The following is a 24,881-nucleotide window of genomic DNA, read 5'->3' on the forward strand; positions in this document are numbered from 1 at the left end:
ATACAAATTCTCTATTAAAGCCAATAAGTAAATTTTATTTTTTATTTCAAGTATTTTTAACATAGCCCAATATCACCTAAATATATAATCAATAAAAAGAAGAACACGTGTTGTTTACAACTTTCAAATATTTTGGTTTAGGTTATTCCTAGTTTAAGTTTCGTTTATGTATATATTTTGATATTTCCATGGTTCACTTTAAAAAATCTGTTGAAATGGATTCGATGGACGAGGTATTTAAGACTTAATCAAACAATCGAGCTTGAACAAAATAGTTTTTATATATTTTTTAGGATGAAGATACACAAGAAGCACAAACCAGCCTTGTTCTGAAACCTAAAAGGGCTAAAAACTTACTGGGCAACAAGCTTAAAAAAGTAAAATATTCTGATATGTCAGAGAAACCAAAAGGAAAGGGCATCAAAATACCGACAGCAGAAGAGCTCAATAATTTGAGGGAAACGGAGAATCTGTACAATAATAATTTATTCAGGCTTCAGATTAGTGAGTTGCTGAAAGAGGTTCAGATAAAAAATAAGCGAAAGACTAGTTTTAAAAATTGGTTTGAGTCATTCAAGGAATCCATTCAAAGTATGCCGGAACTAGATGACTTCACTTTGAGTGAAATAAAGGAAATCTCGAAGAAAAAGAGGACGAAAACTGAAAAATTTATAAATAGTGTATCAAAATATCCGTGTTATTTAAAAACTGATCAGGATCTAACTCTAAAGTTAAATAAACCGGAAGAGTGTGAGTGTTTTGGATTACAAGAGGTCAATGCAAGTCCGGGACCCAGTTTGAACATAAATATCAGAGTAAACATGCCCAGATCATATTTTAATGTTAAAGATTTTGTTAATAACAGGTATCTTGTCAAAAGATTTTATTATTTGTTATATATACTTGAAAATGTAGATGCTGTGAAAAAAGATTTGACTCTACATGAGGACGTACCGTTATTACCTGTACTGAATCTACAGCCCACAGACGATGTTAAAATAAAGGTGAATGTTTATGTGGTACCTCCAAAGAACTATTTTAAACCAGCAAGGTTTTTGCCCAGTATCAATAATGTTAAGTGTCATCTGTTTACGGATAAACATAACGAAGAAGTGTTGAAAGAAACTCCAACTGTTCTATATAATGCTGCTATAGCTCATGATGTAACCCTGCAAACTAATAACGATTACATCCAGACAGTGTTAAATGATTATCCCAATATACAAGATGCTTTAAAGTTGTTATGCGTCTGGTTGAACCAACGCGAATTGAACGTAGGTTTCGGTGGCTTGAAACCATCTCTCCTGATGTCTTTAGTGGTATTCCTAGTGGGAGTAAAAAAAATTAACAAAATGATGAGCGCGTATCAAGTGGTGAGGAACGTCTGGTGCTTCCTGGCCGACACCGATCTGACCGCCTTCCCCATTTGCTTGGGAGATTGCACCAACGAGATTATCGAGTCGTTCAAAGAGAATTTTAGTGTGGTTTTTCTGGACTACACGGGCTGTTTCAATCTGGCGGCTTTCTTGAGCTCGAGTATAGCGAAGAAAATCTCCCGCGAAAGCCAGATCGCTGTGAAACAACTCGATTCTGGGAAAATGGAGTCCTTCCAATTGCTGTTCCTGAACAAGCTTCCGTTCTGTTTACAGTATGACATGGTGGTGGAGTAAGTATTATACTGTGTCCACACTTGAATATTTGTTTGAAATGAAAACGCCAAGACTACTGTTTTTGCAGTGTAACAGTTGTTTAATTTTTTGTTTTTCTGACAATATAACTAGTTGTTTAAATTTTATTTTTTACTGTTTTCGGAGACATGCCAAATTTGTTTAAATGTTCAAGTGTGGACCAAACATTAGTGAATTAAAGAATCTTATTGGCGGGCGTTTTGTTTTTCAGCGTATCTCCAGCGTTACCATTGCCCAAGTTCGATATCACCGACAAAGAGCTATGGAAATCCGTAGGTTTCGAGTTTGTTTTGAAGGTGAAGTATCTATCCAGTATGCTGGAACGAGCTTTGCATGAACGAGCCGTCCATATAGTACCAAGGATTGAAACCCGGTACTCTACGGAGAGCGACAAATGCTTGGAGAAACTACTGATCGGGATCAACGTAAACGCCGAGAAAGCCTTTAATTTCATTGAGAAAGGACCGGCGCTGAGCGACCATATCGAGGCGGAGAAATTTCGACAGTTCTGGGGCGAGCTCTCCAGCGACAGGAGGTTTCGAGACGGAAGCACCAACGTGGCGGTCTATTTCAAGGCGAATACCGTGAGGGCCAAGCGGAACATCGTCAAGAGAATCGTCAAGTTCGTCCTGAACGACAAGCTGCAGCTCAGGTCGAAGATCCACTACGACGAGATGGACGAGTTCGTCATCAACAAGAGACTGAAAGCTCCCTACCCGGTGGGCACAAACGAGGAGACCTGCTTGAAAGCCATGGCCATATCGGACGAGTTGGGAAGCATGATCCGAAAGACGCAGACCTCTTTGATAGTCACCGCTGTCCTGGGAGTCTCCGATACCCTCTGGTAGGTTTCCCGCTTCTTATCAGGATGTACGCTTCGCACGCTCAACGAATTTTTTTTTGTTTCAGCCTCACCGACCCTTGTGGTCCCATAGCGTCCAATATCAAACCGGAAGTGAACGGTGGCAGTGTGTGCGGCCGGCGCATGGCTAACGAGAATTCCGATGGAATTCAACGGTACCTCAAAGCAATAGATCTAGTCATACATCTAGGTAAGCTCTGAAAACAAAACATAGTCGATGCTTCGGGTGTGATCGGAGAAGAACTATTATGGTATTTTTGTGACAAGCGGGTGCCGATTTTTCCCGAGGATAGGTCGACCAGACACGATTGATTAACATCTGTGGTTGTCTTTGTTAATACTATATTTTTTACAGAGCATAGCTCGAAATGGCCGAACGACTTACAAGCCGTCCGATACATAAAAACGTCGTTCTATCTCGAGATATCTTCCCAGCTGAAGAGAACCCACAACATATCGTCTGTCGTCACACAAGACGTTTTGTGTGTATATTACAAAGGATTAGTGTTCAGGTAAGAGAGATCACGGAATGGTAATATGTCGATCTAATCTGTTGTTTTCAAGATTCACCTTGTATGTACCGAAGGAAATAGCGCTGCTGAAGAAAGGAACCACCGAACTCGGCGCCGTCCAGTACCTCGGTACGGCGGACACGTTCCAGATGGAGCGGGACCTGTTGATATTGCCGAGGATCATGGCGGGTCTTCGAGGGTAAGTTCGGTCGAAGCAACGAAAGAGCCTTCTTGATGAACAGCGAAAAAAATCTAGTTTGCAGTACAACAATCCCAGTTTTGGCGCCAGTTGCGGCCTGATAAAGAAATGGATCCGGAGCCAGCTGATCGACCATTCGCACATCACCGACATACAAGTAGATCTCTTGAACGCTTCCGTGTATCTCAGAGATTCCCCGTATTTGGAGTCCGCTACGCCCCAAATAGCTTTCCTGAGGTTCCTGCAGTACCTCAAGGAGCTCCAGTGGGATCTCCAGCCGGTTCCTGTCAATTTCAACGGAGAATTATCCAGTAAGTGTCCTTTTCCCCGCGCAATCAAAGGTTTCGTCTCATTTAGCAACGTTGTCAGGTTTCCTCAATTTTATTTGTCCATGGGGAAGAAATATGCTACAAGTTAGTCACCTGATCAATCTAAATCGCAAATTAGTTGATTTGCTACTGCTACTGTTTTGTACTTGGGTAAATAAAAATTAACTTAAAATTTTCTAAAATAAATTTCCAAGGACTGAGGACCGAGTAATATTCGGTTGTGTGGCCGTATATAGGAATATCATCCGTGACTAACAGTGTTATAAAATAATGCCCCCATTAATAAATAAAATACGAAAGAATTGGCAACATTGCGCACGTGTATTCTTAACAGTTAATATTAATCAATATATTTTCCTAAAATAATGATAATTCATACTAACTGGCAACGCTGCGAGCCAATTTTTTAATGACTATTATAATTACAATTAAATCCCTTAAAGTTTGAGTTAGTTTTATTTTCGCAAATATTGTCAGTTTATCCGAACGATGACGACATGGTCTTTTTTTTCCAGAGGAGGACCTACTTGAACTGGAATCTAAATTCCAACAAAACAGAGACAAGTTAGCGCCGCTATACTTCCTCATGGCCGAGGATAAAGGAGAGTCAGTGTTTACCAAAGCTAGCTCTCCGTCCCAACAGATCCTGATCAGACTGCAGCAGCTGGCCGACGCCGCCCTGACTTCATTGACCAGGAGGCTGACCGGAGACGCGGATTTTGATTTGTATAGCTTGTTCGCGCCTAACATGGAGGGGTATAACTTGATTATACACTTAAAACCAGAAGTAAATGCGAGACGCTACGAAAGCATCGGCAGCAACAAAGAGGGTCAGGTACTTCTAGAACCGTTTGTTCAAAAAGAAGAGATGGATATCCCCCTTTTTGATTTCAATCCGGTGGACTTATATTTGGACGAATTAAGAGTAAGATGTTTTACATAAACTGGAAGAAACCGCTAATTGAATAATCTTGCTTTCAGAGGAACTACAGTGAATATGCAACCTTTTTCCATAATAGTTATGGAGGAAACACAATAGGTATACTGTGGAATCCCTTAGAAAATGAGTGCGAGTTTAAAGTAACCAATATAAGTGGTCGGAAATTAGTAGATCAAAAACTAGTACTAAATATTGATGCCTTCATTGAAGACTTTTATCTTTTAGGACGTGATATTGTGAAGTGGATTGAGAAAAAGTAGTTATCTGTTTTTATTGTTGTATACTTATACATATGTAATCATAAATAAAAATTATGAAACATTAAACATCCTACCAATTTCTCTTGATTCATTTTTAACACAGTCTGTTTCTCTATAACAAAGTTTTCCTCAATTTCGAGCCATATTTTCTATTATCAATCTGTCTGTTTTGTACATCTGACTGATAAGTACCTAAAACAAACATGATCACTTACAGAATAAAACTTTACTTACCACTACCTGTCTCTTTATGATTTCTAAATTCTTATGACCTTCCGATATTTTCTCTCTTAACGCATTGCCGTTCCCAAGGTTCTGGTTCTCTCTGAACGCGTCCTTAACCCGCCGTACGGCGTAAGACCTGCAAAAATAGGAAACCCTCAGGTTACACAATTTTATGACAAAAAAACCTGAATTAAAATAACCGAAAATTGTATGATTCAAATTTTTCCGACTCTCTCAGAAGCATCTTGTACAGTTTCAAAACTTGGTTTCTGGTCGACATTTCGTAATAAAGATTATTTCCCCGAAAATCGCGTTTTTTTTGTTCGTCCAGTGATTATAAGGTTAGAACAACTGTCAAGAACTTTTCCATTTAACTGGCTTTAATTAATATTATTACCTTTTGCTAATAAATATTTTAATGTTAATTATTTTATAACATCTAAAATATAAGTAATATGTACATATGATTAGACGCTTCATTACTTTTATCCTCAAAAGAAGAGTAAATTAAATTTGAAAAGAAGACGTTCCAAATAGTAGATTACGTCAAAATTTGACTAATGACATTTCAATGACCATTGATATTTAAACCAAATTGACATGTAAATACCGTGAAGTTAGTTGTAATTTTTATCTTCTAAGTTATTTGATTTTCAGCGTGTTTTGAATACGGTCCGTTGAAAGCTGGTGGGTGTTTAACGTGACAGTAAACACATGTGGGTTATTCCGTTTTTACTGTTAACCAAACGCTAAAATACGGGGCGGAGTTCGTGGAGGACGCATGCGCCAGACACGCAGTCAGCTGTAAATTACGGAAATGAACAGTGTTGATCGTTGTGATTATTTTAAATTTTTTATTCGTTCCACGCCAAAACTAGCCGCCAAATGTTGTGATGCGACCGAAGACTGAACCGCGACTTCGCCTCGAAACGCACGCTATTCTCCGCGCCCTGCCTACGTGAGCGTACGTAGTTGCGAAAGCACTTTTACAGCTACGTTTATTTATTTTGATTCTTCCAGGTAGACCACCAGATATCGCGCTCGAATGGGATTCCGATAATCCTCGTGAGATAAGAACGGCATTTTTAGATAAGTAGTAGTGCACTGCCTTTCTGGAGAGATGGCCACCATAATGTATCCCAGCCTCACCAAGTCCCAGTCAATGAGATCCAAGAGAAAGTCAGCCGTGGAGCTGCTGGCCGAAAGCAAGCCGTTCTACGTAAAGTCCGAGGTGGTGAGGGACAACACGCAACAATTACCGACCAGAACACACACGAATTTCGGCACATATGGCACCTACAACAGAAGCAAAAGCGTCAATGTCACCAGCATCACTCCGGGGAACGGTTACGGGAAACCTACGAACTTATCACAATGTAAGTACTCGACGTAGTAATACTATTAACTCCTCGACGTTATCATCGCCTTTTTTTCTTCGTAGATATGGCCGTGTCCCCATCACGGTCCCTGCCGCCTCTCACCCACCGTAGATCAGTTCACTCTCCAGCTACAATGTCGCACGCCGCGAATTCCAACGACCTGCTTCAGAATCGGCTTCGGCAACTGTTGGTCTGCGACAGCGCCGAGGAATTACGCGTGGATCAGGTAAAAGAAACAAGAAAATTACGGAAAAACCAGGATAGGAAACCGAGTAGAGTAAGTGTGCTATACGGGTTGTGGTGGAGGTACCTAATTAATCCTAGAATAAATATTTGCCAATGTCATTGTGATAAAACTGCATTATTCTCAAAATGATTGATAAATATCGTCAGTGTCTAGTTGTAATGGGATAAGTGCTTTCGGCGAGTAGTAAACGGGTTTAATAATATGTTGTTTTTTGTCATAACCGAAATTATTACACAATTTCATTTAGATGTATAGTATTTAAAGTATTTTTTATCCAAACTTACCGCTACTTTTCCGCATTTTTATTTTAAGTTAACAATATAGCTTCATTAAATAAAACTAATATGACAAAAAAAATCATCCAAAAATGTCAAAATTTGACAAACATTCAGGATAGACAAAATAATGTGGTCTTCACTTGCATTTTAATGTGTTATTTGTTTAGTTCTGGTTTCTTAATTGTTAACATTTTTCCTGGGTTAAATTAATATTTGATACAAATGACAACAAAGACAGAAATTACGTCCGAAGTTACTTGTAACTTATGTATGTTAAGATCATCTGGCATATAAACATCATATCTCAAGATTACATTGCAACATTTATATCATTTTATGATTTTTTAGCAATAATTCAGATAATAGAACTTTTTATCAATCTGTATATGTGAGATTTTATTGACAAACATATGTTATTAACTTTATAAGAACCCATACATTTTTTAAAATAAAACTCTTGAACAGTAATTTTCCATAGTGACGTTTTTTGACAAGCCACTGCATGTTAACAAAATATTTACGGTTTACAAAAAATATCTGATATTTACCATAGACACACTTATTTATTTTATTTTTTTTGCTTATTTAAAACAAAAAGCACTTGATTTATGTTTTTGTATAAAGGAATACGGTTTAATGTAAATAAAATTATTTGCCAATATAAAAAACTCTACAAAAGTGACAGGGGACTCGTAAAATCAGACTCCGCCCATCGAGAACCGTTCATTTCCGAATACCGCCGATTGGTACAAATCGACTTTCGGTCAAGTTAACTATGATGTTTTGGTGATTTCAGATGGCTCCGTTGAGTCCTCCGGCAGAGTACTCGTCGCAGAGATGTCACAAGAGCCTACCGGATTTGCACTGCAGGGGCAGCAGCGGTAGCGGCGGCGCGGAACCCAGCTCCAACAAGAGCAGCAACAAAAGCCTCTCGAATAGGGACAGCGGTGGTTCCAGCGGCCACTACACCCAGAGGAGCGAGCCGGCCCCGCCTCCTAGACAGTTCTGTTCCCCGGAAACGCGCCGCGACAGTGGCTCCAGCACCCAGCACAGCGGCGGGAGCTCGTACTACTGCTGCCAGGAACCGGAGTGTCGCGCCGCACGTCAGTCAACAGCCTATCAACCGGCGCCCGTGTCTACGTTCAAACGACAGAAATGTTTGAGATACAAGCGGGACAGACCTATATTGCGCTCAAAGGTATTGTGACAGTTATTTCTCTATTGTTTTTAATTCTGTATATCCACATAAAAATTCATCTATGGCGTGTCTCCAAAACTCGCAAAATAGGCACTGGATACACAAGAGTCCGCATGAGCTTTAGAGTTTGAGTTTGCAACGTTGCCACTTGTTGAAAATTATATGTATATTTGAAGAATATATTTATATAGAATTTTCAAGTTAACCTATATCCTAACCTAATATCATAGAACTTAATATTTCTGTTGGGACTTAAGTTTATCAGACAGATTTATCTCCCTTAGACTTTTAATTGTTCTTTCAATGGTTGTTGTGTTATTGATATGAGTCCAAACAAGCGTTTTTAAGTAATTAAATGTTTGATGAATACTACAAACAAAGAACAAACATAATTTTCCATTCACTAGTTCCTCATTGGTGATTCTTTGGTGGTTTTTTCCCTCGTTTGCAGTCGGATATCAGTGACCGGTATTGGAGACCGCCGGAACCTCCCACCAGTCATCTGGAACAGTTCTTCGAACACCTAGGGCTTACGTCTGACAGCTACGAGGAGATGCTGAGCGGCAGCGGACATTCCTCGGAGAGTCCTGTGTTTTTTTCGGACGTGTCCACCGTGGATTCCTCCAGACCTTTGGACAACATCGACTGTTGTCCGCAGCAGACTTACAGGTGAGAAAAACACCCGATTGGGATTTGATATGGTCGATTAGGTGCGTAAAAAAGTAATAAAACCGCCCATTCAATGCTTTCAATTATTTGACGAGTTTCTAAACAGCCACATGACTTCACATTGTCGCAGGGTAGTAAAACAGGCTCGTATTTCAAACTTATATAATAGCATTCTTGAAATTAGAACTTAGAACAATTTCAGAATCGCAAAACCAATTGTCTATAGCCTGTTCAAAGTTTTTTTGTACATACGTCATCAAAATGTTTAATGTATTGCCTGCCGCAATTTGTAAATTTGTTTCAGAATCAGAAAATATTTTTCTTCTCATTTTATTCTATAACTAGCCTGTCAAAGTCGTCCGGTTGTCAAACGTGTGCAATATTCTTGAAAACAATAGTAGTTACAGCTCTAACCTATAAAAGATTTTAGCTGTATAATTAACCGTAGGTTTTAGATGTACTATGATGTTAAAATAAATTGTATTTGATAACATTTTTGTTTCATTACTTTATTTAGATTAGAATTGTATTATAGGTCAAAGACAAAATAAACTAAAACCCAGGGTTGATGTGGCAACATCGCGACGTTATGACGTCGCAAGTTAAAATTACCTATGTACAAAAAAAGTTTGAATAGACTATATGTGGTAGTCACTCATATTTCATTTAAAAAGTCTAACTGAAATAAAACTAACAATCAAATTTATTCATAACTCTCTTTATGTACTTATTATCATTACTTTCTGTAGGTTATCTATTTTTGTTTACCACTTTTAATAGAGATATTATAAATGGAATATAATAGAACTTATATAATAGATTGATATTTAAGGGCACCCTGATTACTTTTTGACGCATCTAATACGTTCAATGTCAAATAAGTCAATTTCTATGTTTGTTTTTATAGAAATAGCGAGCCTCCCTCGATCGTTGAACGCAACGCAAGAATAATAAAATGGTTGTGCAATTGCCGCAAGTCTCAACAGACCTAAACCCGCCACCACCCCGCGTCCCCCTCCCCCTTCCTTTACATCTTTCGAACTCTTTACACCCTTCGTGCGACTCTATCGAATCGATCGTATCAGGAACGGACGCGCGGCCGTCAGAGGGCGCGCCGCAAAGGATTCTCCAGGGTAGCGCCGATAAAACAGGCCGCTCCTAGCTCAAATACTTTGTGTCGTAGCGTTTTAGCGTACATTATCGTGTATTGTTGAACCCTCGTTAGTTAGGGAAAATTGGTGTTGTTTACAATAAGTGTTTTTATTACACGTCTTTTGTCGGTATTGATATTAAGACCCTAGATATTAAAATTTCGCCGCTGTCGGTTGTTCTCCGTATCGGCGGACGGATCTACGACAGTTGTTAGTTAAACGTCATAGTCGATCGAAATTCGTTGACGCTGTCACTTTTCGACAGTTGACAGACGCGGTGTTAATTTTTATTTGTAGATCGGTCCGTCGAGGACGAACAGTTAAACCTAAACCGTCTTTTTTTTTTGTTATTGAGTCTCTAGACGTGACGTCAGCGGGCGTATATTACATAACCACACTCCACTCATCTTTGCCGTTGATTTCGTTTGTCGTTGCTAGTTTTTCGGTACGCCTAGATCTTGAATATTGCCAAAGTGATTGTTTACTCTTGAATACTATTTTTAAATTGAAAGAAAGAAACAAAATCTAGTCCTATTCGCGAATACTGTTCAAATTTATGTCGGAAAATGTATGACCCTCGTTAAAGGTTGATTTTGACTTGTTAAATAGATTGATATATTATATATTTAAATATTGATGACGTTTTGTGATAGAGTTGATATATGTTTTTGCCTATACACCGCGCATGATCCTAGACTGTTTCTCTTTATCTGTAGGGATAGTTCGCTCGTTTATTCCGCTCATCGTTAGGAACCAGGCTCAAAATACTTAATGAACTATGGACGACGGGATGAACAAGTCGCCAGCCTGCGTGATTGGTTCAATTTTGCGAGGTTAGATAATTTCTGTGTTGTTTATTATAGGGAAATATTTCATTGTCTTCCTGGAAAAGCAGCTCAAGTTATGATATAATTAATTTCAGACATATGTTACTAAAATGTTTTTATTTTATATTATACCAGGCTAAACAAGACAAAAAAATGTGTATTAATAAATTAATGGCTGTGAGTCTTTTGTAACTTCGTATTTTTGATATAGTGTCCCCTTTAATTTTTGTGTGTGCATTTTTCTAGAGTAAAATGATTAATTTTCTTTATGACCCGTCAATACTGATAACGAACGAACCAATAGCAAAATAATACATAATTGAAACAATCAAAGGATCTAGTGACTTGTTTTTCCTATCGTTTATAAACAATATCCTAACTCGATGGAAAACCGTCGATCCTACAGGCTCCGGTGACGTTTGGTACCCCGAGAACTGTCACATTGACAGATGCGGGTTCACGGCCCTCTGGATGGACGCGTTTCCATCGGATTTCGATTGATATGCTCAATTTTTTAAGCGTGAATTTAAACAATATGTTCTGTTCGTTTTTATAGAATTAGAGCGCGTCTTTTATTATTATCATTATTATTATAATTATATAGATGTTAATGTATATTTTATTCGATAATTTATGAAATAGATACTCGTTTCGGGATATAAGCTGTCTAGATTGTAAGTTATGGTTTTTTCTTATTTTCGATAACGCGTGATAAAGCGACATATAACAACGGGCTCCTGCGCGAAACAAACAATCAAACCCGAGACCGCAAATCAAAATATTAGCAGGATTTTTCGAGCTCTATTTTTACTAAGAAAAGCTACTATTGCTACTAAACTCGATTATTAGTTTATTTATTCCCGCCTATCGTCGGATCTTTGGGATCGGATTCTATCCTCCGAACTCTCATCAGTATTATCGATATATATATATATATATATATATATATATAAATTAGCTCCGACCAATTAGGATCAAAGAAAACAAAAAAAAACAACGGAGGGTGAATCGGCGGATCTAGGAGATCCGATGGTCTAGGGATCTTCAATCTAACAGCATTAATACTCTAGTCTATCGAAAAACAGACACAGAAAAAATTAACTGAGAAAATCGTTTTCCTTTTTTTATTAGAGTATTTATAGGTAATAAGCGATTAATGTATATTATAACAATTATTACAAACAATAAATAAACAAATATATATATATAAATAAAGAGATAACCGTTAGTTTTATTTTTACCGAACCTGTCACGAAAAGAAAAACAAAAGACGCCCGACCTGTGTTGACAGTTATCTATCGCTTATTATTTATGATTTATGTTATTTTTTAGATATTGACAACTAGACAAGATGGAATTACCAAAATAGGGTGGTAATTAAAGTTCGTAGAGGAATTGGCTATAGGGGAATTAAATTAAAATCGTAAGACTAAATGCACCACTTATATTTTAACATAATCTTTATATTTTAGGGTATATAAGGTTTGTATGCTTTGATATATTCATGAACTGTATACAAACAAGAGAATAAGTATTAAAATACTGAAGTAAATGCTTCAAACACGATTTTGTATCCTTAAAACTAGGAAAGCAGCTGATGGGGATGACATAATTTTTTATTCAGGAGTTTCAACAAAAACGAAAACTGTTAGATTAAGTTACATTACTATGGTTTTCATGACAGAAATTATAATTACCACTTAATTTAATTTTAATCTTATTTTTTATTCATGAATTCTATCAATTTGAGTATATTTGAGTTTGCAACCAGTCGACGGATTGTCTTAATGTTGGAAACTGATATCGTAAGTATTTTACGAGGTTTGGATCAAAACAGAGCGATAAAAAACGATTTCCTAGGGTTAACAACTATTAAATAATAGTACAATAGTACTTTTATGTATTTCGTTATAAAAAAAAAGATTTTTCTAAATTATAGGGTCAGAGTAGACTTGTAATCTAGATATTACAAAGGAAAAACAAGAAAAACTACAAATAATAACGCATTAATACTGTAATATTGAAATAAATGATGTTTAGTGGTTATTGTCGCTTGTATTTATTTTTTAAAGCAAAACATAAACTTTTTATTTTTCCAATATTAGGAAATAGTTTTTTGATTTAAAAATTATATTAAAATTACTGCTTTTATGGCCGATTTCCATTAGCTCTTTATTTATTTCAACTTGCATTTACTAAAAAAAATATATTTCTTAGCAAAAAACTAACAAAATATATTAACAAATAATCACTCAATGAAGCAGCGCCAAAATATAGTTCAAATTCAAAGTGCGCATGTTTGTTCCGAAATACCGAAGCGCATCCTTTGTTTTTTTTTTTTGGTTGTTGTTAACGACCCTTCTTGGAATCCGTAACGAGGAAATGCATCCAGTTGGGCTATATAAAATCGCCTAAGACGGCTTAGGAAAACAAAAACGTTTCGATCGGACGCCTACCTCCCAAGATGTCATGTACGGACTGTCATCGATTCTCGTCCCGACACGTCGGACCGCGTTAAGTCCCGTCGGTTATCGAGACGGTCGCGTGCGTGCTTCCGTAGAAGGAAGTCGGGCCCGAGGTGCACGCCGCGGAGTAGCGGACCCCGTGCGGAAGAAGGAAAAAATCGCCAATTAAAAATTCAAATTTCGCATCCGGGCGGGTCAATGAAGCCAGCTGCGCACGGTTGACAGGTGACTGTGGCGCCGCCAACAACAAAAAAAGACAAGGCCGACATAGTTTGTGTGTGGCGGCGACGACATGTTACTTTCGGTATCTCGCCAGCGACGATAAGCGTGTCCGTGGCCGTTAGAGAGATGGTGCCGTTGTGACCGGGACCGCGCCGGAGGAACCCCATCGAGAAGGAAGCGGCCGGCAGCCGTGGGCAGTGTCCGCGAACGAACCGGACCAGCGAGGGTGTATATCGGTGTTAGTGTTTCCTCGCGCCGACAGAGGAGAGACAGATCGGGTCGAGAAAAAAAGCGCCCGATAAAAAATCGTTCGCCGTTGCTATTTTTAAATGCGCCTTTCTGTTGTGGACCGCTAATATACATCTGTCTGGGTTATTTTCGCTAAACGCGGGGCAAAAATAGCTTTCTGCCGTCCGCGGACGGTGGGCCGAGGATGTTGTTACGAGGCCATAGTTCCCCATCCGTCTTCTCGGGCTGATTGATACCGCGAGACACGGTGCGGTGCTGTGAGTGAGTGTCTGTGTGAGTGCACGCACGCGACGATCCCCCCCAACCCCAGCGACACCGGAGAGACTCGCTCCCTTCCCCCCTATCGCGGGACAGTGTGTCCGCTCGCCGTAAGTAATCCCCGACTCTCTCTTGCCCCCCGGCGCGGCGCCCCGTTCGTGTCCCCGTACCGTTTGACAGTTTTCCGCCGTTCATCATATCGAATTTTATCCAAAACAAGTAAAAATTAATCCAACCTCAACCTTCGGGCCGCAGCGTTGCCGGCTCCGCGCGAAATCGCTATTTGTTTTGATGGGAACGGAAAACAAACAAACGCAGGGGTCGGGTCCGGGCACCGCCGTCGCCCGGCCGATTGGAATGACAACAGGGTTCCCGCGGAACGCGGGTGGACGGAGCGTGGATGCCTAATGGGGCCGTCGGCGACGGCAACGTCGCAATTTCTTTCCAATGACAGTTCTATATGTGTGTGTGTGTGTATGCGGATTTTAATCTGGGAATTATTCCGTGGAATTGAGGCACGGAGCCGTGGGATCACGCCGGTTTTGTTGGTTAAACCGAACCTTCTAGATGAAGCGAACCGTTCGTGTCAAAACACCACGGCCGACATAAATATCCGGACCAGTACATACATCATACGCGAGGCATCGCAAGGTCGAGAGACCATTAAGCATTCAGAGAAAATACCGAAAAGAATCGGCTCGCTATTAGCACAGCATATAAATCGAACCAAAAACTAGGTTAGAATGATACTAATGAACTATCATCATATTTGATAGTCTGTGCGTACATGAACACAACAAAAAAGAAACCGATTATTGACATATTTATTCATGTATCTCACGAAACGGCGACGAGGTATGGTACGTTTCGAATTCCATCACACAAAAAGGCATTTTATTTATTTTCGTCGACCTGCGAGGCCCGAGTTTTTTGTTTTTATGTCAAATAAGTAATATCAGTTAAACATAACCCTACAAGATAGTGTTCGAGTGACATCCCGAAGTAAAATTAAGGAACCAGATTCCTGAAGGGAAAATTATGGTACCTGTTGCATTTCAATCGAAAATTACCCAGCCCCAAATGATATTTTAACGATTTTCAACCGTGTTATTAGAAAACCCGCTATTTTCCTTTCTGTACATTAACTAAATGTTAATTAATTGTCGCTAATGCGTTGATAGTGTTGTAATAGTGAATTGGTGTTTTTTTTAGCTGTGTTCAGATAGGATAGTTGAGTTAGAATATGAGGGTTAGCACCTGGAAGTGATGTACCCCTGAGTTGTTTGACGGGACGACATTAGCGACCTTCCATTTCACTCGTCACGACCGAATGGTCAAAGTCTGAGCAGTTTTCCAGGAAACTAATCACGGTGGCTTCAGGTCCAGAGTGTGGCCCAGTGGCCGCTGATAAGGGGGCTGATTGCTGGTAAGTAGCAAGGATAGTATCCTACTGACCGGATCGATGATGATGAAAGGTCAGTCGTTTCGCTACTTATGTGATGTGTTATATTGTCTCTGACCGTTCATTTGTCCGTATCCAAGAAACTGTTGATATTAGTACACATACAGTCTGTGGTAGATGTTATTTGGTGACTTATCGTGACCATTGCGCATACACCTGCTTGTTTTTTTTTTCTGTTCTAATTATGGGCCATGTAGGTGGTCCCCCTTGGCGGCCATGGGCTGTTTTGGGGACCGAGACGCGGGGCAAACCACCGAGGATATTCGGTCTCAGAAGAGAATAAGTGATCAGATTAACAGGCAGTTGGCAAAGGAGAAACAAGTGAGTAAACTAACTATTAACAATATTAATATTGCGTGGTGTTGCACATGCAAAGACATGTATAGGTAATTTTTTTTTTTGACAGTGGGTTTTAATTAGATTTTAATAAAATCATAATAGAAAATAAGCAGCACAGTGTACTTGTGATCAATCTTCATTGGGTTGAGGGAAAAGGAGGTTGTTTCCATCTAAATTACCCCCTATGGGAAGAGTTCTTTCTGCTCTCAGAGCGTTATCCTCGAATAGTTTCAAATGGTTAGATATAAATCTTGACGAAGTGGTGGTATATCCGGTTTAAAAGAGCTTCGGGCTAACTGATCTTTGGTTAAAAATAAGCCAACATCCATAAGAAACAAACTTCGTAAAAATTTTATACTCATTGCAAGTGGGTATATAAAGAACACCAACCAAACAATAAAGAATTCAGTTCACCTGTCAGTTATTATTGCTTTGTTACATTACACCTCTTAAAAAAAACCACAACTACTTCTGATTGTAATACTTAACACGTTAAACTTCCAGAAAAACACAATTTAATTAGACAGAAGTGTCAATGTCAATATTATTGGATAAAAATGACCAAATGTGGTTTAGAATGTATTGCGAAAATATTCATTATTTCAATGAACGAAATATGTTTTTTGTTAGCAACTGATTGTGGATAACTTACATCTATAAGTGATTTTTGAGCTAGGCGATATTATTAACTATAATAATGTTTAATAATTTTTGTATTTCGGAATTTGATCGGAATAAAAGGTCTGCAAACAGCCACTAGCCACTGGGGACCAAATCCGAGCCATACGGCAGGTCGAAAAGCGATTCCAAGGATAATTCATTCATTTTGAATATGGTTTACATCGAGTTAATGATTTATGAGTGTTTTCACTTCGCCAATCTAAGAACGCCATGCGACATGCACTATTAATGTTTTGTTAATTGGGTCGAAAATGTCACTGTCGCCTCGAGCAGAGGTACGAATAGTCAATCCGTTGTTGTTTTCCAAAGTTGTTTCGCTAAAACCACTGTACCATTAAAATTAAACGCAAGATTGCCATGAAATTTCGACATGTGTCGTTTGAAAGTTAGTATTGCTACACTATAGGGAAGTGATGAACAAGATGTTATTATATAATTGGCTGGTTTTGTGCATGCGTATTTCGGATAGTCTACATCAAGCTGTGTTTATTGTTTGCTAATTAAATTCTGTGGTTATGTATTTAAAAAACATGTTAATTTTTTACTTGTTTTTGAAAATTTTATGAAATTCATAAAGAAATAACAAAACGCTTTTTTTTATTGGTGAAAGAGGAAATTGAAAAATTAGAGCGAAACAAAGACGACAAGTAGATTTTATCAATATATACTATAAAGCTTCTATTTATATTATTTTTAGTTATTTAGTGAAGAAAAAAGGTATGCCATAAACATACCTTATTAATTCTCCTGAAATAATCATAACGGTATTCGTATTGTAATCAATTCAAAGAGAAACCTTAGCGAAAGGTATTTCTCAACGAAATACGGACATTTAATCAATAAAAAAGGCCACTAGCCAATCATATGTTACATCTTGTTCATGCCCTTGTACTATAGTGTCACTAGGTTAGGAGGTGAAGTCATGTTTGTCACACGCGGTATTTATTAAGCAATGTGTTAAAAAACGTCTATTTTTTTCTCGTAGGTGTATCGGGCAACCCACAGGCTACTACTGCTGGGAGCAGGCGAGTCCGGGAAGTCCACGATCGTGAAACAGATGCGTATCCTGCACGTGAATGGGTTCAGCGAGCGCGAGAAAAAGCAGAAAATCGAGGACATCAAGAAGAACATCCGGGACGCCATCATCGTAAGTGTTCCCGGCAGCGCGCGCGCTCCCCTCGCAGTGATTTCCGTTTGTTGCAGACGATAACCGGAGCTATGTCGACGCTGAGCCCGCCCGTACAGCTGGAGAGGGCCGAGAACCAGGCGCGGGTGGACTGGATTCAGGACGTGGCCACCGGACCCGATTTCGACTACCCGCTCGAGTTCTACGAGCACACCGAGGCCCTATGGAAGGACCGGGGCGTGCAGGTACGTCTGGGCGGCCGCCGAGGTCGAGCTCTAAACCGACAGTTTCGGCTTTTCAGTCAACCTACGAGCGCAGCAACGAGTACCAGCTGATCGACTGCGCCAAATACTTCCTAGACCAGGTGGACGTGATCAAGCGGCCCGACTACACGCCCACAGAGCAGGACATCCTGCGATGCAGGGTGCTCACCAGCGGCATTTTCGAGACTCAGTTTCAAGTAGACAAAGTTAACTTCCAGTGAGTATACATGCCTATTCTATGTAGCTTTTCTAGCAGGGTTCTGCTAGAAATTGTTGTTTTTGCTGGAAAGACTATTTTAAAATGCAATGAAAAGTGATGTTGAGTTCTTAAGAAGAAAAAACAATGTTGCAAGTGAAATACAATTTATTTTGTCTCTTCTTTGCGTAATTAATGCACAAAGGCGAGTTTGAATACTTTTTTTTACTACATTTTCTTGAAACTTGACTCTCTTGACTGTTTCTTGATTCATGTTCTTTGACTAATTCTGTAATTATTTTACTCTTTTAATGCGTTTTAAATTTTGTATCGTCGAAGCCCCTCCCTCGAGTTCTTAATAGTAGCTGAAAAGACAGTAGTTCAAGAAATCCTTTTCTGTATCCCGATTCGTTCGGAATTTCAGGGAAGGAAAGACACTTCCAGCTACGAACTTCTCACGTCGATAGAACACGGGCGTTAAAGACTCTTGAGAAATGCCCGAACATACTGGGTCTTCTACCCTTCTGAACCATCATTTTGCATCAATAAAGGTTTTTGTCATTTAAATGATATGCCAAACCCTCCTGCCATTTGAAAATGGGTTCAGAAAGCTTGAAGGAAGGGTATAACACTAAAGAAATCAAATCGGTCTATTTGTGACTGTCCAAACCTCTCAATTTGATGCGCAATCATCTGCATAGATTATCATTACACGGCATTTTGTACAAAGACCTGTAGTTACACCGCCAGAATATCAATCAAGCCCAGAGATTTGGCTTGACTTTGTAAGTCAGTCATTTAACCACTTTCAAACGTTTAAGCCATCCGATTTGGTCCCTTTCCTGTGGAATTATCTCAAATCTAAAGTTCACATCAATAACCGATTTTCCCTGCGAATTTGAAACAAAACATCTGTTACAAAATGGATGCCATTTTGAGTTTTTTACTTTTTTCAATTAAATGAGTGCTTATGTTCATGGAGTTACTATGAACACTTTTTTAGAACGCGAAGCTTCTGTGAAATTCGACTATGATAATTTATTTGTCGACAGTATGTTCGATGTGGGCGGACAGCGAGACGAGCGCAGAAAGTGGATACAGTGCTTTAACGACGTGACCGCTATAATCTTCGTCACTGCCTGCTCGTCGTACAACATGGTGTTGCGCGAGGACCCGACGCAAAACCGGCTCAAGGAGTCGCTGGAGCTGTTCAAGTCGATCTGGAACAATCGGTGGCTGAGGACCATCTCCGTCATCCTGTTCCTCAACAAGCAGGACCTGCTCGCGGAGAAGATCCTGGCCGGCAAGAGCAAGCTGGAGGAGTACTTCGCGGAGTTCGCGCGGTACCAGCCGCCCGCCGAGGTGCCCAACGAAAACAACGAACCACCGGAGGTGTTTAGGGCGAAGTACTTTATCCGCGACGAGTTCTTGGTGAGTGCATCTCTCGTAGTAAGCTTCGGGGAAATGTTTTGGTTGGTTCAATCATGGGGTGGGGTTGAACGAGCCTTGCCTGCAAGGTCGACCTGCACATCTACTGTAGTAATTATTTGCCGCATCCCATAAGAATTAGATTTATTTGAATATGTTTTGATAGGGAGAAAGACATTAGCCTCTGTGGCCATATTGTACAGGCATCTCAACTACTGTATATATGGAAGTTGCATTAGATCTCTTCATGGGTTATCTTTATACTACTTAAATCCTATGTTTCCTAAGGATGTTGAATGATGACTTAGATCCCTCGCAGAGATGCATATTCTAAAGTTTACTACGGATACGTTCCATACTAACTGTTATCTCTGAAATAATTGTCTTAAGTTATGTATGTATTAAAAAAAGCTATTATATATTTCATAAATTTTAACTTGAATATATTAGTTCCATCGTTTTTAATTTTTGAGAGATTTTAGTTATAGTATCGTCCATACTAATATTCAGCGCAGCAGCAACACATTAAAAATATTTCCAACAAAAAACCCTAACAGCTCAATATTTAAGGGTATCAATACTTACTTTTCTAACGCATTTTACTGGTAAGAATACCCCCCATTACCTTGTTATTGCTATTCGAAGTTATTAGAGATACAATGTGTTTCTGACTGACTATTTTTTGGCCTCGGCATTTTCAACCAGAGTAATCCCAAATATTAAGCGGCAATTTGAAATTTATAAGAACAAGCGATGCGCCAAAACAACATTTGCCGATTTATAGTATGTTATTGTCAGTAATGTTTTGAAGAATTTTGCAGATATTTGCCAACCATGCGATTTTTGCTGGCTGTTTCGGTTACATGTTCGAACATATCAGACAGCATTGTATCTCTTAAGTAGAATAAAATGAAAAGGAAAATATTGTCTGATTCTGAAACGAATTTACAAATTCCTATAGGCAATACATTAAACATCTTGATGACGTGAGTTCACTGTTATTTTGAATAGACTACATTTCTGGTTGGACCCAACAAAACAACTCCCCAAAGTAGCCTATGCAGTCGCATTTTTTTTCCAATGCGCCGCTCCAGGTCGGTCGTACTAACGTCGTGTTCTCTTGCAGCGCATCAGCACAGCATCGGGCGAGGGCAAACATTACTGCTATCCGCACTTCACCTGCGCCGTGGACACCGAGAACATAAAGCGAGTGTTTAACGATTGCAGAGACATCATTCAGCGCATGCACCTGCGTCAGTACGAACTGTTATAACCGCCCCCCCGCGCCCCCTGTCCATCCTCGATTCAGCCGCGTCTCCTGGTACTGGCCCAGTGCTGAGGTCGTTCGGCTCCATCCGCTTCATCTCGCTCAAAACGCAGCCGTTGACGTTTCTCTATTCAGACCTCTTCAGGCGCCACGCCGATCTTCATCAACAGCAGCAGATTCCTCTTCCTACCTCCCTCCCTTCCCACTACACGCGTACACGCGTCCTCCCATATCGAACAAGCGAGTACTCTCCCCCTCCCTTAGATACCAAACCAAGTTATGAATCAGTAGGACCAACTTAATACAACGCAAAACAAAACAAAAAACTAAAACCAAAAATATCGAAAGAGTAAAGGGAAAAGAGAAATAGTTTAGCAAAACGCTTCTTCTTTGTTTGGTAGTGTCGAAGAGCGGCGAACGCAACAAAACGAGAGAGAAAGAGACAGACGGACGGACAGACAGACAGAGAAACCACGTGCCAAAACGCCGAAAAAATAATAAAATCTCGTCACAGTTGGCTGCGCGGAGAGTGAACAATTGAAAAACTTACAAAAAAATCAATATTTTTCTCCATTTCTTCGTTTATATACTTTTTTTTGTTGTATACTTATAAATGTTTTTACGAAATGTTAAACTGGATTTTTTTTATTTATTTATTGTTGACACTTGTAGTAATCTAGTGACGCCAAGTGCAATGGTTCGTTTTCCTTTAACCGGCAGCGCGTCTCGGCAGGAAGAATACCACCGCGAACGTACTTAAACAGCCGGCGTCGTACAAAACTCGCGCGCGTACTCTTGAGACGCGTTGTTCCCCTACCTATCCTCTCCCGCACCCACCCCTCGTACTTAACCGGAAACGATCCAATGAACAGCGCGCGATTCCAAGCCCCGCCCCTTCCGTCACGAACGCGCCCCTCCCCCCCTCCACCACCCCGGACAGGTACATCACCGTGTCGCCCTTAATTTATTTTTATTTTTCTACGATGGCGGGGCCAACCGCCGCCGCCTCCGTTTTCGATGCTTTTATTAGTTTTTAGAATCTAGAGAATAATGAGAAAAAAAACATAAACAAAATATATATGTGCCGCTAGTCTGAAGAAGAATCAATGCGAGGACCGCCGACCGAAGCGCCACGCCCTCGGATCGTCGTCATAACTTGTCCCTGTCGTCTCCAGCGGCGGTCGGTAGGTCTTCCCAACTTCCCCTTCTGTAAAATTTTAACTGAATGTTATTTGTTAAATGAATTATAAATATTTATATCTGTGAATCTGTGGTCGAATCGTAGAGAATCAATTAAGAATATTTCGAAATGAAAAAAAAATCGAAAATAACACATACACATACACACACAACAAACACAAATCTTTTTATATATATACGTTATATATATATATACATATATTTTTGTTGTTTCCCCGGCCGATACCCAGAAGAAAAACAACACGAAACAAAATCCAAAACTATTGAAATTCGATGTCAATGTATGTTTAAATAGTTTTATATTAGAGTTTTACTCTCGGCGGGCGAGGCCAACGAGGCCATGCCCCCCATCCACATCCCCGCGCCCTCGACTCTTCCGATTCGTCAGGTCCAGTAACGGCCACGCCCTCGTTCGCCTCGCCCCGCCCCGTCTCCTGTATAGAAACTCCCAGGGTCGACGGATGAGGTTTTATCAACATGAACTCTGACGTTTTTTTTCTTTTAGTTCGCGGTCTTTCGAACGATCGGTTCGGTCGCGTCAGGAGGAAGGGATTAGTAGTTTAAGATTGACGCCTTGCGGTTCGAGAGCGAATTGGTGAAGAGAGTATGTTTTTCTAGTCAGTTCAATTAAGTGCCAGTAGTAGTATTGAATTGTTTCGGACGAGTCCTGTCGCGAACCGGTCGATCAGGGGACGCCTTTGCGTATCGTCGATTATTTTCTTATTGGATAATTAGTGATGTTGATAAAACGGAGAGTCCGTCGTTTCCAGACCGGGTTTTGCCCGGTCGGTAACCAAGAAAAAAGCACAACTGCAATTTCAAGCAATTTTGTGTAGGATGAGAGAGTGTGTGCAGGTCTCTGTACGTGTGAATGTGAACCGGGGGTACCCGGGGAAAGGCCGTCGCCTCGACGGGGCGCGGACGCTTCCCCGCGGGTCCCCCGCGCCTCGTACTATAAATAGTCGTGAATCTGATCTTTCGAGCAGTATTTTTCGTTCTCTTCCGTCTCCTCGATTTATTTTTTCTCCCCGTATGATTTTTCGGTTCTTCGCCACCACAGCGCCCCCTTCCTCTCCCGTCGCTCCCCCTTTGTTTTCTTTTATTTGCCAATATTTGTATAACTGTGGTTATTTGAGCGATTCTTTACGGAATCGTATATTTATAAATATATAAATAAATGAATGAATATAAAATTATTTAAAATATGTAACTAAACTGTAATAAATATGTCTTATTTAAGAAAAAACCTTGTTTTATTTATATTGTACAGCATTTTTACGGATTAGTCGCACTGGCCACTCCGAATATCGTTTTGCGAGAATTTAGTTGATGCTTCCTTATGGAAGCCCGTTCAAAGTTAGAGCAAGCAACTCGTATAAATTCAAGGCTTGATACAATCTTTGCTGAAGTGTTTTCTGTTAAGAGGTATGTTTATTATTGTTATTAATGTTGTTACCGTATTTGATCAAATGAATCTGCTGTGAAAATAAATTATGTTTCATTCTGGCTCAGGGATCACCGATCTGAAACTGTTGAAGTTAATTTTTGGCCGGTGACACAATAATGACATGTTCTTGTTAGATCCTGATCGTAGGCCATTGAATTAGCTGCGCGATACAGATAGAAAATGTTTTATTGTAGCTAGTAAGAATTTTGAAAATAAACAGAAATCCTCCGTATTTTGAAAACACAGTGTTTATCCTATAATTTAAAAATTAAAGGTTGTACAAAACTTCTTTTAGTGTCATACGATTCAACGTAAAATTCTTTATAATCCCTGTAATTTTTATTAATCCATCGTTATTTGGATCTCTCGTTCTTCGTTAAAATACTCGAAGTATATGTATTTTTTATTATTAAATTACTTTAAAATTAGTACTTTTTAAAATATCCCATGCAAACAGAAATCCTTTACTTTTTTTGAAAACTTATTTTGGTCTTATAATTTAAAAACGAAAAGTTATATAAATTTTCTTTAACCGTCATTCGATTCAACGTAAAAATCTTTATAATTCCTGTAATTATCATTGTCTGGACATGACAGCAAAAAAGTTGAAAATGGCCAAAAAATCGTACATTTTCTTGACTATTCAACACTTTGGATCGAAATAGTTTTCAGAATATATGTATTTATTTTGAATTAAACGAAAATTCGTGTTAAATTGTATTATACATTCTTATACTTACGTTACATAAACAGATTTTGATCATTTTTTGGTTGTTTCTAATAATTCTAAGTTTTTAATTTGGTGGTTTTATTAAATCTAGTTTCTAAAAGTATTTTTTGTGGGAATAACTTTCGACGAAATCATGGTAAATAGATCAGTGGTCCTTTTTGAAAGAGAGAAATTTGTTTTATGTCCTATTAAGCATAAACGTAAACAAAAGAGGCAAGTATTATGCTGCGTACAGACCGGGCCAACGAATGAGATTTGGCGCTGGGTACCGAACATTCGGTGGACTTCCATGAAACGTATATATTTTATTTGTTGTTAGACCATATACATGATAATCATATTTCAAAGTGTTAGGTCTCGAATGAAAGTAAAATGCATTACTTTGATATATAATTGTTAATTAGGTGGATTAGACCACCAGGAGGTTACTACTATTTAAAAATATGTCTCTAGAACTCTACATCATGGGTGGTGTGGAAGAGTGTTCAATGTAAATATAATAAAACAACTCTACAAAATATTATACCTTTGTTCTTGATTGTAGTTTTAAGTCCTTCGATAATATATGCGTTAGATGTGCTGTAATGTTAAAATAAATAAATAAATAATATTTGAAAACAGTATTTTTGTTTACTTATTTTATTTAGATTTTTTTTATGTCAAAGCCAAACTGAACTAAAATTCAGAATTAATTCGGCAACATTGCCACGTTTTGACGTCACAGATTTCCATGACTATTGTTATATAGTTATATAGACCATGAATAGTCTATATAACAGGTTAA

At 39.2% G+C, this 24,881-nt stretch overlaps 4 protein-coding genes across 8 annotated transcripts; 3 read left to right on the forward strand and 1 right to left on the reverse strand.

Moving 5' to 3' along the window:
- Positions 1–105: 105 nt before the first annotated feature.
- Mat89Ba (nucleolar protein 6 Mat89Ba) lies at positions 106–4,856 on the forward strand. Its single transcript, XM_076412916.1, has 9 exons — positions 106–233; positions 294–1,666; positions 1,900–2,532; positions 2,598–2,740; positions 2,906–3,062; positions 3,115–3,261; positions 3,319–3,572; positions 4,106–4,515; positions 4,572–4,856. The coding sequence occupies exons 1-9, from the start codon at positions 189–191 to the stop codon at positions 4,788–4,790; spliced, it is 3,381 nt and encodes a 1,126-aa protein (XP_076269031.1). The 5' UTR covers positions 106–188; the 3' UTR covers positions 4,791–4,856.
- On the reverse strand, positions 4,783–5,566 carry bcn92 (LYR motif-containing protein bcn92). 2 transcript variants are annotated; one of them, XM_076413019.1, is made up of 3 exons: positions 5,413–5,566; positions 5,031–5,151; positions 4,783–4,982 (listed from the first exon to the last, which is right to left on the reverse strand). In XM_076413019.1, the coding sequence occupies exons 1-3, from the start codon at positions 5,493–5,495 to the stop codon at positions 4,920–4,922; spliced, it is 267 nt and encodes an 88-aa protein (XP_076269134.1). In that variant the 5' UTR covers positions 5,496–5,566; the 3' UTR covers positions 4,783–4,919. The 2 variants fall into 2 exon arrangements, with proteins under 2 accessions (XP_076269134.1, XP_076269135.1); XM_076413020.1 differs by lacking the exon at positions 5,413–5,566 and adding an exon at positions 5,216–5,375.
- A 41-nt stretch (positions 5,567–5,607) lies between these two features.
- LOC143201726 (uncharacterized) lies at positions 5,608–11,986 on the forward strand. Of its 3 annotated transcripts, none has more exons than XM_076412962.1 (6): positions 5,608–5,979; positions 6,040–6,391; positions 6,457–6,671; positions 7,716–8,117; positions 8,569–8,786; positions 9,694–11,986. In XM_076412962.1, exons 2-6 carry the CDS (start codon positions 6,136–6,138, stop codon positions 9,776–9,778), a joined length of 1,176 nt encoding a protein of 391 aa, XP_076269077.1. In that variant the 5' UTR covers positions 5,608–5,979; positions 6,040–6,135; the 3' UTR covers positions 9,779–11,986. The 3 variants fall into 3 exon arrangements, with proteins under 3 accessions (XP_076269077.1, XP_076269075.1, XP_076269078.1); XM_076412960.1 differs by having other exon boundaries at positions 5,797–5,979; positions 6,036–6,391; XM_076412963.1 differs by having other exon boundaries at positions 5,804–5,979; positions 6,036–6,391; positions 6,457–6,620.
- Positions 11,987–13,247: 1,261 nt separating this feature from the next.
- LOC143201731 (guanine nucleotide-binding protein G(s) subunit alpha) lies at positions 13,248–23,167 on the forward strand. 2 transcript variants are annotated; one of them, XM_076412967.1, is made up of 8 exons: positions 13,248–14,068; positions 15,171–15,384; positions 15,618–15,741; positions 17,426–17,587; positions 17,644–17,811; positions 17,868–18,046; positions 19,078–19,456; positions 20,580–23,167. In XM_076412967.1, exons 3-8 carry the CDS (start codon positions 15,637–15,639, stop codon positions 20,724–20,726), a joined length of 1,140 nt encoding a protein of 379 aa, XP_076269082.1. In that variant the 5' UTR covers positions 13,248–14,068; positions 15,171–15,384; positions 15,618–15,636; the 3' UTR covers positions 20,727–23,167. The 2 variants fall into 2 exon arrangements, with proteins under 2 accessions (XP_076269082.1, XP_076269083.1); XM_076412968.1 differs by lacking the exon at positions 13,248–14,068 and adding an exon at positions 14,409–14,818.
- Positions 23,168–24,881: the final 1,714 nt, after the last annotated feature.

The sequence above is a fragment of the Rhynchophorus ferrugineus genome, unplaced genomic scaffold, assembly GCF_030347505.1.
Source record: "Rhynchophorus ferrugineus isolate W39M unplaced genomic scaffold, kcgeb_rfMv2 rfM8, whole genome shotgun sequence".
Taxonomy (NCBI): domain Eukaryota; kingdom Metazoa; phylum Arthropoda; class Insecta; order Coleoptera; family Curculionidae; genus Rhynchophorus; species Rhynchophorus ferrugineus.